The sequence below is a fragment of the Mya arenaria genome, chromosome 9 (genome assembly GCF_026914265.1).
Source record: "Mya arenaria isolate MELC-2E11 chromosome 9, ASM2691426v1".
Classification (NCBI taxonomy): Eukaryota; Metazoa; Mollusca; class Bivalvia; order Myida; family Myidae; genus Mya; species Mya arenaria.
Window position 1 is genome coordinate 64,299,918 of NC_069130.1, and position 21,024 is coordinate 64,320,941.

At 35.2% G+C, this 21,024-nt stretch overlaps 2 protein-coding genes across 2 annotated transcripts; one reads left to right on the forward strand and one right to left on the reverse strand.

Annotated features, from left to right (window-relative positions):
• The first annotated feature begins 349 nt into the window (after positions 1-349).
• LOC128203279 (protein brambleberry-like) lies at positions 350-18,658 on the forward strand. Its single transcript, XM_052904619.1, has 11 exons — positions 350-634; positions 4,583-4,711; positions 5,033-5,218; positions 5,671-5,893; positions 8,765-8,881; positions 9,353-9,532; positions 10,393-10,599; positions 11,590-11,820; positions 13,897-14,057; positions 15,909-16,051; positions 16,677-18,658. The coding sequence occupies exons 1-11, from the start codon at positions 392-394 to the stop codon at positions 16,801-16,803; spliced, it is 1,947 nt and encodes a 648-aa protein (XP_052760579.1). The 5' UTR covers positions 350-391; the 3' UTR covers positions 16,804-18,658.
• On the reverse strand, positions 18,644-19,678 carry LOC128246273 (uncharacterized). The gene has a single exon (XM_052964465.1). It carries the CDS (start codon positions 19,676-19,678, stop codon positions 18,644-18,646), a length of 1,035 nt encoding a protein of 344 aa, XP_052820425.1.
• Between the last annotated feature and the right edge of the window lie 1,346 nt (positions 19,679-21,024).

A 21,024-nucleotide genomic window follows, 5' to 3' on the forward strand; every position in this document is an offset into this window, starting at 1 on the left:
GCTTTGTAATTAAGTTATTCCTTATGTTTTATCCCCCCCCCCACACACACCTTAAAAACAAACACACACGCACGCACGCACGCACGCACGCACACACACACACACACACACAAAACTTTTTCATATAAAACCTTACAATATTATTTGTTTTATTGATATAACATATGTTGTTTTGTTTTCTTAACAACTTTAATCAATTGTAATCCTAGTATACACCGGTCATTCACACCTTCTCAATTACGGCTGATAGCTACTATATAATTTTGAAAACAGAGACCGGATGAGACCGGTACGGATGTGACAGGGACCGGAAAATTAGTATCGCCAAACAAAACGTGTTGCCTGCTGCCTGTTGTTTTCAAAACAAGATGTCAAGTAGTTATTTGAAAACATGATGAAAAACTGCATGATCCGAAACCAATTCTTTTTCATTTTCACAGTTTTTGTTTTGTTTTCATCATCGCAAGCATTATTTGATTGGATCTTTGGCGCTAAATCCGAAAGATCATCAGACGGAAATGTGGTGATGAGAAGTTCCGGACTGAAATTTGAAGTGCAAACCGCCGATGATAAATTTCTGCAGTTGAAGGATGTCATCGAAAACTTATCAGAGTTGGATTCATGTAACCACATTGTAAGGACATATTTGTTATTTTGATCTCAACGTCTGCTTTCACATATTGGTTTTGCTTGCTATTTGGATATTGTCTGACTGGCATTTTATCAGTTTCGGGCTTGTGGCTTGGGGGCTTGTGTTAATTTTGAAGTGAACCATTACCCAAGTGAACCACTGCCTAAGTGAACCATTTGGTTAATTTTGACTTCTGCTCTAATGCCAAGGGTCAGAGAAACTGTAACCATAGTCAAAGTTTTTTGGTATGATGTGTAACTGGAGCACTGAAAGTAAACTTAGCTTGGGTCCCTAGACTTACCGAAATACGATTATTTACCGAAAGACGGATAAAATTACCGAAATACGCATGAAAGTTACCGAAAGACGCCTTCTAATGCATTTATTTTTAAATAATCTTGTATATATAATGATTATACGCATTGTACCCAAAAATTATAAAATAATATTTAGAAATAATGACTTTATTGACAAAAGAATTTCCCTTTTTTAGTCAAATAGAGTTATCTCCCGTCGTCAACCGAAATACGATTTATGGATATGGTTAAACTGGAGTAATCGTGATAGAAATTTACCGAAAGACGCTTGCTATTGTATTTATTTTTAATATTCATATATATTTGATGATTTTACACATTGTAGCCAAAAATTATAAAATAATATCTAGAAATAATGAGTTTTTTTGACAAAAGAATTTCCTTTATTTAGCCAATAAGAGTAGTCTCCTGTTCTCAACCGAAATACGATTTATTGATATGTTTAAGGTGAAGTAAGAACATGACAAATATATACAGTTAACTTAATACTAAATTTTTATTTTATTTTTCATCATTTCTCTACATACATGACACATACATTTGATTAACATGGTGCATTAGAAATAATAGCCTGCATTTCCAGTGTCTGCAATGGATTTGGACTAGTCTTCTGACGTACGTGTCCCTACAATGGCAGACCTTAACTCTTTGAATTGACCTTCAACTAGCTCATTGGACAGGTGAACAAACTTTGTGAATGGTATATTCCAAAATACTTTCAAATGCTGTTTATTGATCTAACATTTCCATAAGAATATAAATTCTATTATTTGAATCCAAATTCATAATCATTTCCATAATACAACAACTAATAAGTTATTTTTACCTGCGTTAAATCGTCTTTCGGTTGGCGAAGGGAGACAACTATTTCACTGACATATTGTCTTTATTCAATTGAACAATAAGTAAATATTTTCATGAACTTTTTCATTTTTATGAGTGTGTTTTAGTTATATGAATATTATGAGATCATCATTAATTGGAATAATTGATTATTTTGGAAGCTTTTATCTGTCTTTCGGTTGGCGAGTCGGCACGCGGAATTCGATCTCGAACACTGAAATTTCAACTGCCTATTACATCATTATATTTTAATATTTTTCTCTCAAATTTTGTTTGGTAATGTATTTGTATAATATTAATATAAAAACAATAAAATAAATGCATTAGAAGGCGTCTTTCGGTAACTTTCATGCGTCTTTCGGTAATTTTATCCGTCTTTCGGTAAATAATTGTATTTCGGTAAGTCTAGGGACCGACTTAGCTTTAATGCAAGCAAATGCAAGGTCATGCACATTGGGTCTAATAATGATTGTGCTAGATACACTATGCAGGACATTGATGGAAACTACGTTAAAGTCGAGCCAGTTGCTTCAGAAAAGGACTTAGGTGTGATTTTTGATTCGAGGCTAACTTTTGAAGAACACATCACAGAAATTGCTTCCAAAGCACACAGAGTTACTGGAATGATATGGAGATCCTTCGAATTCATGAACAAAGATATGTTTCTCAACCTTTATAAGTCAATTATTAGACCAATTGTAGAATATGGCTCTTGTGTATGGTCTCCATACCTAAAAAAGGACATAAAAAGACTAGAGGATGTTCAGAGACGCACCACCAAATTAGTTAAAGATGTATCGGACTTGTCATATGAGCAAAGACTAAAAGCCTTAGGAATTCCAACTCTGGAATATAGACGAGACAGGGCGGATATGATCCAGATTTATAAGTCTGTGTATGGCCACGATGAGTTAAAATGGGATCATCTCTTCACTCTTTCGTCTGGAGACCTAAGAGGACATCATCTCAAATTTGTCAAGAAGAAAAGCAAACACAATTCAAGACTTTATTCATTCAGTCAGAGATCGATTATGTACTGGAATTCCCTTAGTGAAGAGACTGTTTCTGCCAAGTCCATAAACCAGTTTAAATCAATGCTTAACATTGAACATTGGAATAGAAAAAAGTTTTTATGTTAACATAACCGCACTCGGTCGAGAAACCACTAAAGAAGACATTTACCAGAGGGGCCACGATAGCGAAAGCTAAATTTACGGCCTGAAGATTACAGGTATTACAGGTATATTACAGGTATTGTCATGGTAGGGGATTGAACTAGTAGAAAATAAAAGATATACTTAAATGGGAAAGATATACTTAAATGGGATGGGATTCTTTTTATCCCTAAATATGGTAATCCTGACATATGTGAAGTCATCCACTTCTCCACAAAAAGTAAACCTCTAACACCTATAGTTTCTATGGCAAAGTACTCAACACCGCAGATCATGCCAAATATCTTGGAGTCTTTAGACCTCTCTTGGAAAAAATAAATTGAAAACATCACCAAAACAGCCATCACCACTTCATAAGGCAAAACAAAATCTAGCACTCAAAGTGCATATCTTATGCGTTCAAGATGTATGTTTGATCTTCTGTCGAATGCGCCTCATCAGTCTGGTCCCCTCACTGTGTCACATCAACTAACAAGAAATGGTCCAACTTTGCGCTGCATGATTCATGAAACATGACTACGCCCGAATAAGCAGCAACACGGGCATGTTTATCGACCTCAAGGAGGACACCATCCAACAACAGGGCAAGAACACGAGAATAACCATGCTTTTTAAGATCATTTACAACATTGTGGATATATATATATTACACCAGATCCCCAACTCATCAAGGCTTAGTCTACCAGAGGTCACAATCAACAGTTCAGCCAAATCCGAGCCTGCACATCCATCTTCCAAAACAGTTTCTTTCCTCCAGTCATCGTGAATTATTTGAGTTGATGATAATGTCATGATGATGATGATGATGATATGATGATGATGATGATGATGATGATGATGATGATGATGATGATGATGATGATGATGATGTTGATTCGGTAAACAAATCTTCAAATGGACAGTTTTGCATGTGTAGATTGCATACAAAACTATTTGTTTGGTGTATTTACCGTCATATTTTGACATTAAGGATTGAAAAAAAACACCTTAAACTCATATATATTTGTTTGTTGAATATTTATTTTTTGTGCATAAAACTTATTTGAAATATATGTCACATTTATGGTCAATTCAGCTTGTTAACCTTGTCCAAATCTGATATCAATGTATAATAACATTAAAAGTATCAATTTTCATAAGTGTTTCATAGCTTTTAACAAATATATTTGAACACTTTTAATAAGGTACGGTAAATTATAGGCATACCGGTTTTCCCGATCGGCAACAACTGGTCGAGAAATTGTAAAAAAAACAATTTGTATGGGAAGGATTCCCCATTTAAAAAACAGATAAAAAAATTTAGTCTACCTACAGTTATTTTAGACTAGGGATTGAACTTGAGTCATTCAACACCTGGTGCAAATGCTCAGCCATTGAACCATTGAGGCAATTAATTGCTCGACTTTTATAGAAAAATTCTACAAAGCATAATGCTAGTTGAAATCCCATTTATTTATGAAAAAAGTATTGTTTTAACCTAAAAATTCTCCAGTTTTTGTTATTATATTCAGCGAAATTCTAAACAAAGCACTATAATTTTAAGGACAAAATAAAAGGACATAATAAAATAATTTTAATACTTTTTAAACTTTTAACTTTCTTTCTTCTCGCACCAGGTAGTGTACAAATTAAAGAAGCGATGTGGCGATCTGTCAGAAGAAGACCTAGGCAAACTGGCCGTGCAGCTCCTAAACTGTCAGTCATCCGTGGAACAGAGACCAATATACCCATGCACAGATGAAATGGTAGGTATTGTATGGTTGAAAAAGTTACTAGAATTATGCAACTATTAATATTTTTCCCCCCTGGGGAGGATTTGTTTGGCATATTGAGGATTTGGACTTAGAAAAGTGGTTGATTCCAGACAGGAAGGGTTTTGACAGGACTAGTGAGACTGCCAGCCAACAAACAGACTGCCGAAAACATCACTGACCCCAGGGATTTAGACAAATTTCCCTGTCCTAGAGGTGGTACATTGTAACATATACTTAGAAAACGAAGTTTGCAGTCTGTCTAGATCTCCTTAATGTATTAACTTGTGTATGGATTACATTATTAATTTGCAGGAGCTGGCAGAATGTACAAAAGATATGGACTCCACGACGTGGAACTCGTACCAGATAGTGAACAACCGAGCGAGGGCGCTGTGTTATGCCACCCAGCAGCAGCAGTTCCGCAGACTGGCTGAGGTGACTGTCAATGAGCTCATGTCTTCAGCACATGGACAACTGCAGTTTCTGAAAGAACTACAGGTATTTAAAGCTGCTAAAATGTCTTGTCTATGTACCATTGTGTTTATTGTATTATTGATTGTATAATTATATTTTTAATTGTGTTAATTATTTAAGAATTTTCTTCTATTGGGCTTGGTGAAGGTTTAATCATTTTGACTGTATTTGTGCTACAAAGAGGGGGCCAAGAACCTATATATCAGTTTGTGTAACCCTTAACTATCCAGGCAAACAATGCTCACTCTCGATTTTTGCACCACCCATAAAATTGATATGATGCATAAATGGGATAACCACTGCCCATGACATTTACCTTCTTTGTTTAACAAAATATTGAATCCAAGTCTACATGCATTTGTGTGTCCAGGGTTATCATGTGACTAGTAGATCTCTCCATTGGTTCAACAGTTACAAATATTTATATTATGCTGTTTCAGCTTCATGATAATTACACTGGAATTCCCTTTTTTCAGGATGGGCAAGATCACCTACAACAGATGACATCGCAGACTGTAAGAGAACTGTACGAGTCCCAGAAGGACCTCCTTGGAACACAGCAGACTCTGAGGTCGGCACAGGATGGTGTACTGGAACAGATACATGGAAATATGCTGGAGTTGAAGCACGAGAAGGCCATGATAGCTGCCGGAAATAAAGAGCTGGCAGACTTGTCTGAAAATATCAGGGAGAAGTTGGGTAAGTAACAATAATAAGTATTTTTAGCTTGCTTGTATTTCGAACAAAAACGATGTTCTGTCATAGCCTTGGTATTGGCGTTGGTGTCTTCATAGCCCAAAAACCATGGCCATACCTCAAATAAGGTAATAATATGATACTAAGTTGGAACACATGTTACCAGAGACAATACATACATGTACATGTATAGTAAGACTTATAACTCGGATATGAATTTTTGTCAAGTTATACCACTTGTTGGACTGAAATATATTGAAGGAAAAGGAATATGATTGAAAAGAATAGGAGAAAGCCACACTTACTGTGAGAGATGAATTTTCGTAACGAAATGAAGTTTGATAAGACCGAAATTTTAGAATATTGTATAGCCCTCAAAAGTCTGAATGATATATGTATTGGTAATTGTTTACCGATATTTTGAGGATGAATGCTTGAAATCATTTAGTTTCCGACAAAGCCCTGCCTTATTTAACAGTTGTCGTTTTTATCGTTCATTTCTATATCTGAACATGTTTTTGTGTTAAAACCATGAAGCAATGTGAATTTAGACATTTTATATGAAGTAAAATGTTAAGTAATGTGTTCGTTTATTATAGTGTCACCCCTCTTAGTTAAGGGCCAGCCCGTGGGCTTATGAGTCACCTACATTCGGGAACATCTTTACCCCAATTCCTAGCCCATATGCCAGGCGCCTAGCAGGAAGGCAATTGGTACCCTTTAATTTTACTAGCAGCTGGGTCGGCAACCGGCCATGTCAGAACAAGCCCCGTGTGAGACTCGAACCTTCTACCTCCCTCTCCGTAGGCAGACGCCTTAACCTCTAAGCCTAGGAGATGGTATATTTCTTCAAGTACACATCAATGGTGATCATTTACATAATCATTAAAACTTCCTGTGCAAATTTCGTTTAAAGCAGCTTGTTATATGATACCCTAATGTTATTGACCTATGTGTTGACAATTTAACCTTTCAGTACAGCAAATAAAAGGTCATTCAATATGGATATTAAACCTTGAATAATTTGAAAAATACTGTCATCCCATTGGTTAGAAAATGATTTCAACCATTTTACTAGTTTCTGGCTAGGAAACAAGACTTATGCATGAATAATATCTGTAATTAGATCTGTATACAAATTAACAATTAGTTTTAGTTTATTCATAAAAAATCAGCATGGTAGTCTAATGGCTAGAGCTGGGGTATTATATGATTGATAATCAGCTTTATCCGGACCACTTATATATAGGGTGATCTATGTCTGCTTATATATGCTGGACTAGTCTATATAAACAAAGTGCTATCTTGTACATTTACATAGAAACATGTACATATCATACATTCTCATTATGTTTTCATAGATAGTAAAAGTATCACAACACGAGGATTCATTTTACATTGTCATATTAATTTTTTTTATTTTTTTTTACAAGAATAATATGTTATACATATGGAACCATTCTCCAGAGTCTTTTTTATGTAATAAAACATTAGAAGAATTTCTCAGTGTCTTTTTATCCAAGTTATATAAATAGCAAACCATAATATTTTTTTGTGTATATGTATAAATACATTGTAGTATGGTTTTCCAGTGAAGTTTAAAAATAGCAACTTTTTCAGTATTGATCTGTTACTTGATCAGCCCATACTAAAATAAATATCAGAGGTGGTTCATACAGTCTTTAATAGCTACCGGTATGTAGCTAAACCAAGTGCCTGGTATACACACAAAACGGTCAATCCAGTTAATCATGTATGACCATAAATTGACATAAGCTGGATAAGGGTTTTCTCCAAGCATAAAAAAGTATCAGTTTTATTATATTTATAAATTAAAATTGTATCTTTTTCCTTAAATTAAATGATTTCCTTTAATGTTTAAATCCATAAGTAGACAGTGAGTGATAGGGCAGTTGTATTCTCTCCATTCCATCCCATGTTAATCTAATAACTAAGATTTTAAAAATTGAAAACTCCTTTTCAAAGCATTATTTTGATCAAGAAATATAGCATTTTAAAATTTTACAGAGATTCTTTGGTAATACAGCCCCAGCTGGTGTTACTGTAAATATACCAGTAGTTTCCTGAATGTATTGTCAAATTGCTTCACAGAATTACTAGTTCATTGTTTCAAATAGACGGATCAGAGCCAAGAATTGTATTCCCTTTACTACGGTAAATGTGACAGCATTAAATTATATATTAGGCTGTTACATCAAACTAATGACTAATCCACTTACCTGAATTTCTACATTAAACTATAAGTCAGTTATCGTTAAATAATAAAAAACTTATTCCTATGGAGTCTGTTGATACCTCAGACCTTGTTTACAGTTTTGGGGAAGATACCTTAGCCAGTTTTGTAGGGAAAGAGCATGTTTTTTCAGTTTTTGCCTTTTCAAACATTTGAGAACATATGGTGTAAAATATCAACAAAGCATTAAACCAAGGATTTTGAAACATCATTTTAATGATTCTTGAGAGTGAGGCTGTGAGATAATACAGAATATTGTAAATCAAATACCCCTCTTTGCGAGTATTGATGATTGTCCTACAGAGATTAATGATCCTAAAGGTAATTCAACCGGAGATTTACAATATTTGCGGATTAATATATTTTGCATTGTTCAGTAAAATTGAAATTGTTTGATTTTTGCTATTTCGGGAAAAAACCCAGTGTCTGTTGCTTGTGGAGAAAGCTGGAAACCATTTATGGCAAAGAAGGGTAAAAAGGGCCCTCTACCTTGAAATGAATTTGCTTAACTTATTATACATGATATATAACCTAGTCTTATACTTCAGTTTGGGTCATCACACACGACTCTGACAAACATTGCCCTTATTTACCGGGGGGTAATGAAAATTGAATTTCAGATAAAGCCACAGAACACTTGCAGAAACAAGAGGCAACCCAGTTTGAGAGTCATGAGAAAATAGTGGCCGACCTCACACATATACAGCAGAAGTCACATGATGCTTTGAACAAACTAGGTAGGATTTAGTGGTTAGTGTGATGGGGGTAGGTTGGGTCTGGCATGCAGGTTTGGCACAGCAGGAAGTAGGTTGTTCAGTCACGAGAACATTTAAGCTGACCTCTCACATACACAACAATAGTCAAATGGTGCATTGAACAGGCTAAATAAGATATAAGTTTGGATGAATTTGGCGTATAGCCCCTGGATGTACACTATAGTTTGAAGGTAATTGAACAGAAAAATTGTTATGGACTTCCTTATGACTTATGAAATTACTTTAGACATATGGATTGGTAATATATTAAATGGGTTTTAAAAGAATATTATATAGAAGCTTTAATGAAAAATGATTTTGTGAGATAATGTTTAAGAGCCTGCTGTAGGACCTAAAGAGAAAACTCACTGGCCACAACAAACAGTTGTTGGAAACAAAGGGTTTCATATAAACTGCCAATTAGTTGTATTAAATGGAGTCATCTATTCACAGATCAGAGTTCCGAGCACCTCTTACAAAACCATGAAGAGATGGTAGGACACTATGAGCGCATGTACACCAACATGGTTCGCATCAACTCCACAGTCGTCAACCTGCTGGCCACGGTAAACATGATGCAGAGGCACCTGGATGAGAGAATCAACTGGTTCTCTACTCTTCTACATATGGCAGGCAGGTTTAGGTTTATTCTAAAAAGACTTTACAAAAGACTTTGAAATGAAGTTATTACAACTGTATATATATATATATATATATATATATATATATATATATATATATATATATATATATATATATATATATATATATTATATATCACTCTCAGTGGCACGATGTAAAGCTAGAGTGTGGTCTTGTTCTGCGCTGGAAACCAGTAACGCAGGCAAGTTTGTAGCCATGCTAGTAAGGGTGTCACATTGTTGTTGTTACTTTTGACGTGATGTTGGTGGATAGCTGCGCACTTTTTGAATGGAAAATCAATAAATCATATCATGTGCCGGCATGCAAGGTAGGGTTTTAGCCCGGATTTAAAGGACATGTGGCTGAGGGTAAAAAGGGCACATTATATCAGGCTGCAAGAACTTAAATTGAATTGGACAGAGAATGTTAGGAATTGTGTTAAATTGAATTAATATTAGGTTTCAACTGCCTAATTTTAAACTTTTTATGTATGTCTTATAAGTTTTAATGAAAAGAAAAGCAATATTTTGACACTCCTCAGCATTTCAATTGTAGGAAAGTAGGGTGCCCACTCTGGTCTAACTGAGAATAGTAGGGTGCTAACAAAAAAGGACAGAGTGCAGCACCCTTCAGTAACTCTAGCTTAAACCCTACAGATAGTCACTACTCCTTTGCAAGCTCAAGTAAAAGGTTGTGCTGGTTAAAGAACTCTATAATCATAAATTATTTGACATACATATATATACTAGGACACATATATTCCTAGAAAATAGACCTTAGCCTTAGGGATAGTGATATATCAATAATATCTCCTTTTTGCAGTATTTATAAAGCTAACATTTTCATTCCAGATGACAAACTCTCCATTTTGACCTGTGGAGCTCTCCACATAAGCTACTTCCTGTTTGCCGCCCTAGCGGCCTCGTTCCTTCAGGCTCCACCAGCAACGAGGGTGGCATTGTTTACACTAGTTTCATTGAACGCAACCATGGAGATTCAGTGCGGACACAGTCTAGACTTCGCTTCTATAACACTGTTCTTGTTCTTTGTTTGTGGAGGTATGCACTAGTTTTCTTCATATTCTTTTTCTTACTCTTCTAATTATTCTAGATCCAAGTTTTGTCTTGAGCATAACTCTGAAAGTGCTCCAAGGAATTGATTAAAACTTGGAATTTAGAATAATGGTAAAGTTGACTTATGCACACTTTGATAGATGGAAATGTGAATTTATACACAGTGCAAGAATTATAACTCTGGGGCTTTTATTTCCCAGTAGCTGGCGGTTATCTCCCTTAAGTAAGGGGAGACCTCAGTTTTCGATGGAAACAACACTAAGGGACACTTTCTAAATCTAATAGTTAATAAGTTAATAATCTGAGCTGTGCCCCATCACCGTCTGTTTTCATCTGCTTGCTGGGGCAATAAGCTGGTTTATGGTATAAATATATTAGATTGTATATAATTACGTTTCAAGAGGGCTGGTGGCTTATATAAGAACAGTTATTATTATTGTCATGTCAAATCAATGTAGGCCAAACAACCCTTTAATTGAGATTTAATACGTTGAGACCGATGTAGTGGTTGAAGCATTCTCGTTCACCAGAGTGACGGTGCTATGTGTATGCGTTAGATTTATCATTATCAAACCTCTGATGAATGTGAATGTGGTTAAAGGTATCAGGTTTACATGTATAAGCCTGTCATTTGATTGAGCTATAATAATGGCTAAATAATGTTAAATGTTGCTGCCTGGTGACTGCATACTATTTTGGTATCATTCTTGCTGAGTAATGCAAGTAAATGGCTAAAACATGAATTATAAATTAAGTTGTTTGAGCTTGTTTTTTTGTGCTTAGTTCAACTTCTAATTAATCATTGTGAATCGGCATATTTTGCAATCTTTCAAAGCCAAAAAATCTTGTTTGTAATATTTTTTTCAAGATAGTTTAAAATCACCCCAAAATGATAATGGGGTCACGAAGAATCCAAACTACACATACTTGTACATTGGATAACTATTATAATTGGTTTATTGCATTCTCTTACAGTAAATTATGTATACATCTGGTGGAAGAGAAAACACAGACAGAATTCAGCCTCAGATCCGCCATATTTCCTGTCCGGCTCCCTGCCTGCTCCAGGCCAGACTGGTTCTCAGGATGCAGAAGAGACTAACCAGTCACCTGACACCACCACTGCTGGTTCCCCTCATGATATACCTCTCTCACCAGTGGAAATAAAGCAGCTGACAACCAACCTTGGTAGACTGTATCACTCTTGTAAGTATTTTGTGGGCTTGTTAATTCCTTAGTAGGTAGAAACAAATTTAAGTATCTTTATGTTTTTTTAGTGTGGATGTAAACGTCTGACTCAAGGGCATGTGCGAAAGGGGGTGGTTTTACTTGCATACCTTTTACTTTCAAATTTACTTAGATTTGACTTTAAAAAGTTGGTTTTCATACACTTCACCAAAACGCTTTAGCGTTATTTATTAATGTTATGTCAGGTAACATTTTAAATCACAGTAAAAATAAAAGATTTCCTCTTTTTTTTTTAGAATGATTTTCTTAATGAAGTTTCAATCAAGTTCAACTATTGGTCAGCTTGGGTCAAAAACAAGGTCTCTTGGTCAAATTTAAGAAAACCTTATTAATGCAACCGAGACTGTTTTCTATCTGATATTTGTGAAAGTTGATCAGAATGATTGATTTGATGAAGTTTCAAACAAGAAAAAATAGGTCATTAGGTCAAATCTTAGATTAACCATTTGTATGCAATAGAGGCCGAATACAACTTTTTTAAAATGATTGTCTTAGGGAAATCTAGGTTTGAATATGGGTCATATAAGATCAATTCATAGAAAAATCCTGTGAACTTACACTAAAAGGTTTAATATCTTTGTAGCATGAGAGTCGATCATCTTCATCAAAACTAGGTCAAGATTAAATAAAAGTTATTTCAAGCGAAAACAAAGCTCAAATCAAAGATATATCTAAAGAACACAATAGAAATGCCATGACCAGAGTTCCATATGAGGTGAGCAACACACAGACTTATGTGACCTTTAGTTTCAAGCATGATAAAACTTATTGTATAGTTTTTCCTTTTCTTTTACATTCTATAATTTAAATTGGTGCATCAATGTGCGAGACTCATCTATGGTACAATATGGTTGAAAAAGTGATTTTTGCAGCACTGGTCTCATGACAAATAACACCTGTACAGTTATGAAGTTATTTCCACAGGTGAAGTTACATCATGAGAAGAATGGTTATTCTTGCATGTACACCGGAAAAGTGTTTTGGTTGTGTGTCCAATGGTGGAAAAATCAATAGTCACACGAAACAATGGACCAATTTAAAATACTAGTGACAATACAACTTTTGAATGGTGACTTAGATTTGCTGAGTTGACATTTAATTGACTGAGAAAAAGTGTACATGGAGTGGCATCTGTTTACAGGAATCTTGTTAGATATCAGGGTTTTTTATGCCCCCGAAGGTGGGCATATTAAAATCGCACCGTCCGTCCGTCCATCCGTCCGGCCCTGTAACTTTCTCTTGTATGGACAGATTTTAAAATAACTTGCCACATGTGTTCCACATACCAAGACGACGTGTCGCGTGCAAGACCCGTGTCCCTACCTTAAAGGTGAAGGTCACACTTAGTGTTTATTCACAATGGAGTGCTGCATATAAGGACTTAGAGTATAGGTTGTCGTGTCCGGGCTGTAACTTTCTCTTGTAAGGACAGATTTTAAAATAACTTGCCACATGTGTTCCACATACCAAGACGACGTGTCGCGTGCAAGACCCGTGTCCCTACCTCAAAGTTCAAGGTCACACTTAGTGTTTATTCACAATGGAGTGCTGCATACAAGGACGTAGGGTATAGGTTGTCATGTCCGGGCTGTTACTTTCCCTTGTATGGACAGATTTTAAAATCACTTGCTACATGTGTTCCACATACCAAGATGACCTGTCATGTGCAAGACCCATGTCCCTACCTCTAAGGTGAAAGATACACTAAGTGTTTATTCACAAGGGAATTCTGAATATAAGGACATAACAGTGTAGGTTGTCAAGTATAGGTGGTATTTTTTATGTTCAGAGGCAATTTAAAATAACTTGCCATATGTATTTGACACGTAAAGGCAAGATCAACTTTTCATGTACTGACCTTGTTCGTAGGTCAATGTCACATTCGGGGGCATTCGTCACATGCTGTGACAGCTCTTGTTTTTCATTCAGATATCTAAAAAACTCATCAAATGCTTCACCTTGGTGCAAAATGGTTGTAAACTGAAATGAAAATTGAAGGCATTCATCACTCAATAAGCCTTCATTTTGTTGCAGTAAATGAGAGTGTTGCATCAGAAACCTCACCAGGGCCAAGAGGTGACCGGTCAAGTAAAACAGCTGACCACTCCAGCCACCTTGACCGTCCATCCACCAGTGCGTTCACACCATACAGACGTCCGGAGCAGGCTAGACCAGACTCATCTACAGTTACAATGGTTGGTGCTTATAATTACTGTTTGTAAATCATGCAGGCTTAGCCTTTTTTCTCACTTCTGGTGAATCAAGTACATTTTTATATCCACTTTGGTAAAACAACTGTTTGCTCTCACCCAGTACCCAGTGTTTCACATATGTGGTCATCTGCAACACACTTATCTTTTGTGAATCTGGGTGTAGTACTCCATTTCTCCAGAACATGCAGTAGATATTGCTTATTTTGAATTGCTATATAATTAAAGGATACCAAAATTTTAAATTCTTAACTAGGGATTATTATTGATTAGGGATGTAAACGAATATTCGAATATTCAATCTAACATTTGATATTCGAATGTCAAAATCGGTATTTGAATATTCATTGTTTTTTGTTTAAAAAATGAACCTTTTACCTACAACTGTGTTGTTGTACATATAATACGCTTGTCTTGTTTTTACAACGATTGATCCCTAATGCCAGAGGCGTGACGTGATGACACTATACACGCGTCTCATGTTAATAAGGGACATATTGTCGGGGACTATAAACAGCACCGTAATTTGAAGAAATCTAGACAAGTGACATCAAACAAGTTTCAATTATATTCGGTAAATTTTAATGACCATGCCAATAATGGATATACAGAATCAGCCACCAAAGTGGTGTCATGGCTGCCAATAAGCTGTGCAATATAGCTTAAATCACTGTCATGATATCAATGACATGTGCTAGTTATGTGCCCTTAACTGTTTACCATCTTTCAATATAACGTTCATGCTTTAAAATTTAACTGTATAGAATATCGTTCTTGGACATTGTTGTATTATAGATGTGTCAAAATTCAGGGTTATTTACGTTTTATTTATAACTAATTCCCGATTAGATTTGGCTTTTATAGTAATAATTAGTAGAGATCTATCCCAGAGGAAGCTGCTCCTCCTACACAACGATCATCCGTTGGTGCATCACCACATTCAACCGGGAATTTAGGATCATGGAATTGTTTACAAATAATTATGAATGCTGTTGATTTGAAAATAATTTGGATTTTTGTTTGTTCAGAATATTTTGCTTTTTGTAGGATTTATTTTCTTTGAATTGGGGAGTTTCAGAGGCTAATTTTGGGAAAATTTAGCGTCTGTCGCGTGTACTGGCTATAACTGTAGCGATAATAGTAGTTTACTACATTTCTTAAATATTCATTTTGGTAATTGAATATTCGATCGAAAGAATTACCGAATATTCGAATATCAATTTTGACATTCGTTTGCATCCCTATTATTGATGTATGAATTGGTATTAGACTAATAAAACAGAGCTCTCAATTACGGTTGAAACCTCCCCCACTGGGCACCCCTCTTGTTTCATATTGGAATATTATAAACAATGTACTCTTACTTATCACATAATACATTGGATACAAGTTCTGCAGTATATGATTTAAACTGACATGACATTTTTTGCAAAGACACATTGATGAATGATATTGACAACAACAACTAAGGTAAACCAAGGCAAATTTGAACAAACCTAAATGCCTTTTACCACCCATTTTGGATGGCAGAAGGGTTTTACAGTGATAGAGTCATATTAAAGTCATGATACAACGATACATAATACTGAACCCAAGAGACTACATGTACCTTTGAGAGCCAGTTGCTTGTCAAACATTATTAGACACAATGACCATTTCATGATATTGTGGGTGTTTTAGACGAAGATTGAAAACTGTGAATCTATGTGATACGATTTTCATATCTTGTAAAGTACATGCAATCCAGTCTCTCAAAGAATTTATGCTAATAAAGTTGTCCTTGCCTATAAAGCTCTCCACTATTGTATATATTTGTTTTGTTTTTTATCATTACAGCAGAGAGATGATATAGCGAAGGTGAAAAGATATTTAGAGAATCTTGATGAGAACACGTCAGTCAGTGAATTTGATATGTCAGAAACAAGAAACAACAGTGGCGCAAGGTTCCGCCATTCGACACCCCACAGACCTGCATCAAGGTACTAGTATATTATAAGTGTTTTTTTCTCAACTCTGGGGCTGAATTCTGAAAAAGCAACATGATGAACTTAAATACAATGGTTATTATACATGTTAAATGGATAGAACTGGGGTTATAACACTAGTTAAAGTGACCTCTATGCTGAAATAAACTTTATAGGGAATTAACAACAGCCAATTAACAAGATAATAGCCAATATATTGTTGCAAAATATGACTTGAGTATAAATTTGCTCCAGCGATTCATTGGAGGCTAGATATTGCATTTGAGTGCCTTGGTATTAATTTGAAGTCTGCTTTTAAAATTGTTTTATTACATGCATATGAACAGACACTCAAAGAAAGCATATGTGATTATAATTAACCATATTGAAAAAGTTTACTGTTTCTGTGTCTAGGTGGCATGTTGGGGTATTCGTCACTTCTATGAAAGCTCTTTGATTGGTTGGAAGTTGTTTGCTGCATATCTTGATTAAATATAGATGTTGTTTCTGGTCATAGTCTAAACAATGTTAACTTGGATTTATAGTAAGTGAATTATTGATAAAAGAGGCATTGATAAATCCCCCCCCACACACACACACACTTAGGATTGAAAATAAGAATTTCTTGTTTGTTTTACAGGGGATCTTCATCCACAAATCGCTCCTATTGCCAGGGGATCACAAAGACAGGCACTCCCTGTCGGTCAGGCTGCACTAATGGTTCCGAGTTCTGCCATAGACACAGAGGTCAGGGGTCAGCAACCTGATGTCAAGGTCAAGGACATTTCTTTCACCTTAAAGCTAATGTTGAACTAAATTATTCCGTATCAAATTGGCTCTAGTTTGTTGCTCAACAATAAGTGACCTAAAGTTCTGCCACAGACCTAGAGGTCAGAGGGCAGCAGATTGTGTTCAAGGACTTCTTCAACACTCATAGAGGTCAAAGATCAATAGATGAAGGTCAAGGACTTCTTCAACAGACATAGAGGGGAAAGATCAACATATTGACATGGAAATTTATTCATGATATAAATTTTCTGTTTGTTTATCTTTTATTTTTCTTGTTTAACATTTTGTTTATTTGAGATTGAAAGGACCTAAAAAGAGTTACAATATCATATTAAAACATATACAAGTTGTAAGTTTCAGGTATGCATACATCAACAATACTTTAAATGTGTTATGTCTAATAGTAATATGTATCCATAATGACTCATTATCTATAGCAAAAATTAGTTCATCCAAAGGACCAAAGCAAATTATCCCATAACACCCTGCTCTCAGCTAGTGTATATCGTGAGGTCTAAATAGATTCACATAACTGTCCAATTTCCACACAGTGCTAGACAGGTTTTGACAACATTTTAAATAAATACAACTTTGATACTTGATTTCTTCTGATTTTTAGATAACTCTTGACAACTTCTGCAGGTTTAAGAACACATTTGTAGAGAAATTAAAACTGTTAAAAATGTTTAGATATTAACATAGATCAGACTGCTTTCAGTCCCTTAAGATAAATTTGTTGTAAGGTAAATATTGAAATATTATTAGACACATAGGTCAAAGATAATCAACTAGTTATGTTCAAGGGCATTTTATAACTTTTGAGATAAAACCCTTGAAGAGTTTAAATAATCATGTATAAGGTTTGTTGTTTCTTGTAAAGCTCATGAGCTTGCCATATACCTAGAGGTCAGGGATCATCATTGTAATGCTAAGGTCAAGGACGCTAGTTAGATTCTCAAACAAAAATGCCTTGAAGCTTTTGTATTGTTAAGAGTATACTTATTTAAAGGAAATGTTTAAGAAATGCCTGAATGCTCAGACAAATTCAAAGAGGTTAAATGCCATTTGATATAATTTTGACCTTGTATCTGAAAAATGAATATGAATAAACTTAAGCATAATACATAGATAGTATGATGCTGTGGTTTGATTTTAATGTTGGATGGTATATCAACTATTCAAGATACATTCCAAATAAATCACTTAGAGATCAAAACTGTACATAATATATAACATGTACCGGGTATAACGTGTTGATTAAGATACTTTTTGTACATTCATATATGTCAGTATGATTATTTCATTGTTTGACTGTCTTTTTTGGCCAAACTATTTTGTATAGTTCATAGTACGGAATATCTGTATATGATTTACCAGTATGTTTTGCAATTTTAAATCATGTTTTCAGATCATATATGTTTAATATAACTGAACAATTAGTTAGTTTAAAGATTGTTGTTGTTTTTCAATGTTATTCTCATGTTTTGTCAAGCAGACAAAATATTAAGTATGTTTTTGCTGAGCATATAACTAAATTGAATATACTAGTAATTGTTCTGTAACTAAACCATACTGGTGTTATTTCTTTATATTTTAAGGAGAAATCAATATTCTTTTATTTTTTGTCTCTGTTAGCTTGCTTAACAGTTTTTTTTCTGTTATATGTATAAATGGTTAATATGCCATGTGTTTCATTGATTATATCTTTAATGTGTTTCTGATCCATCGAAAAATCTGACCCAAGGGCATTTCCAGAAGCCAGTTACAGGGCTTGCTATTCAATGTTATAGCTTTATTGTTTCCCTATGCATTAATGAACTAAGGCAGTATTGTTGTTAAGAGCATTTTATGTAGTGTTAGGATCATCTCATGGGGTGATAGGAGTATCTTGTGCAGTGTTGGGAGCATCTTATGCAGTGTTTTGATCATCTCATGCAGTGTTAGGAGCATCTCATGGGATGTTAGGATAATCTCATGCAGTGTTAGGAGCATCTTATGCAGTGTTAGCATCAGCTCATGCAGTGTTAGGAGCAACTCATGGGGTGTTAGGATAATCTCATGGGGTGATAGGAGTATCTCATGCAGTGTTAGGAGAATCTTATGCAGTGTTAGCATCAGCTCATGGAGTGATAGGAGTATATCATGCAGTGTTAGGGGCATCTTATGCAGTGTCAGCATCAGCTCATGGAGTGATAGGAGTATCTCATGCAGTGTTAGGAGCATCTTATGCAGTGTCAGCATCAGCTCATGGAGTGTTAGGAGTATCTCATGCAGTGTTAGGATCATATCATGGAGTGTAAGGATCATCTCATGCAGTGTTAGGAGCATCTCATGCAGTGTTAGGAGCATCTCATGCAGTGTAAGGAGCATCTTATGCAGTGTTAGGAGCATCTCATGCAGTGTTAGGAGTATCTCATGCAGTGTTAGGAGCATCTTATGCAGTGTTAGCAACATCTCATGCAGGGTTAGGAGTATCTTATGTAGTGTTAGGAGCATCTCATGCAGTGTTAGGAGTATCTCATGCAGTGTTAGGAGCATCTTATGCAGTGTTAGGAACATCTCATGCAGGGTTAAGAGTATCTTATGTAGTGTTAGGAGCATCTCATGCAGTGTTAGGAGTATCTCATGCAGTGTTAGGAGCATCTTATGCAGTGTTAGGAACATCTCATGCAGGGTTAGGAGTATCTCATGCAGGGTTAGGAGTATCTCATGCAGTGTTAGGAGCATCTCATGCAGTGTTAGGATCATCTCATGCAGTGTTAGGAGTATCTCATGCAGTGTTAGGAGCATCTTATGCAGTGTTAGGAACATCTCATGCAGGGTTAGGAGTATCTCATACAGTGTTAGGAGCATCTTATGCAGTGTTAGGATCATCTCATGCAGGGTTAGGAGTATCTCATGCAGTGTTAGGAGTATCTCATGGGGATGTTAGGATCATCTCATGGGGGGGGGGTGTTAGGAGCATCTCATTCAATGTAAGGAGTGCCTCTTGCAGATTGATGTCTATACATGTATATATATATATATATATATGTGTTGAAGTTGATGTTTATGAGTGACACATAAGTCATGTTTTAGTTAGATTTAACAATTTGTCCTCTGAACATACGTTCTGTTGATCTTTATTTTTCATGCATATAGAGTGTACACTGTAATAATGGGTGCTACATTTTTACTGGTATGGATATATAGATTAAGGAAAGAGTAATGACCAAATTTGAAAAAGAGTGTGTACTATAAAAGGGCATAAATAAATTTGTTATTGTATAATTCCCAACCAAACTACATCAATTTAACATTAAAAACTGCTGAATAAAAGGTGCTAGAAGTTGCTTTTTGATATTATTACCAAAATGGCGTGCTTTCTTAAATAGAATTGCAATTTTCTTTATCATAATCTAATAACAATTTCTTCTACTTAGAACGTAAAAACTTTAGTTCTAATATCATGTTCTTACAATTAGTATAGTTTATGTGGAATATTTCTGATCAATCCAAACTATATTCAACATACAATAATACTGTATCGAGTGCATCATGTACTATAAGTCTCAAGTATTAACGAATCGCTTTTCTCATATTCCCATAGGGTAATAAATAATGAAATGCTATTATGCTACATATCAAATGTCCTGCTAGACGATTGTTTACATGCATCGATTGTTTACATGCATCGGAAAGACATGTTTATGCCAATTCATTCAAAGTTTAACTTTTGAATAAAGATAAATTAAAGATTATTTTTCTTTTCAAGAATGGCACAGGGCAGGACACCAAGGGATAACAGTTTTCAAAGTTCTTAAAACTCAAAACAGCCATGGTTTATATTTATCACCTTTTAATATTTATATCTGACAGCTGCACTTGCAACCTCGTCTATCACATCATTTGCCCCATCTTCATGGTTCAAGTTTGTTAAAAAATCTCTTTTCATAAAAGCATTACAATTCCTTATTGATTGTTTCTTTTTTCTGGAACACTGATAAGCCAATGAGCTGTTTGTATTCCACTAGTTAGCAGTAATAGATGCATAGGATTATGATTGTAAAAGCGCTGCTTATCTTTTAAATTGTAAGGAAAAAAAACCTTTAGTTAATGCTAGTTCCGAAATATATACACCTTGACCAAAGCATCCATTATGTAGTCTGGGGAAATATGATGATAAAGAATGTGTTGACCATTATATCTATGTTTTGTTT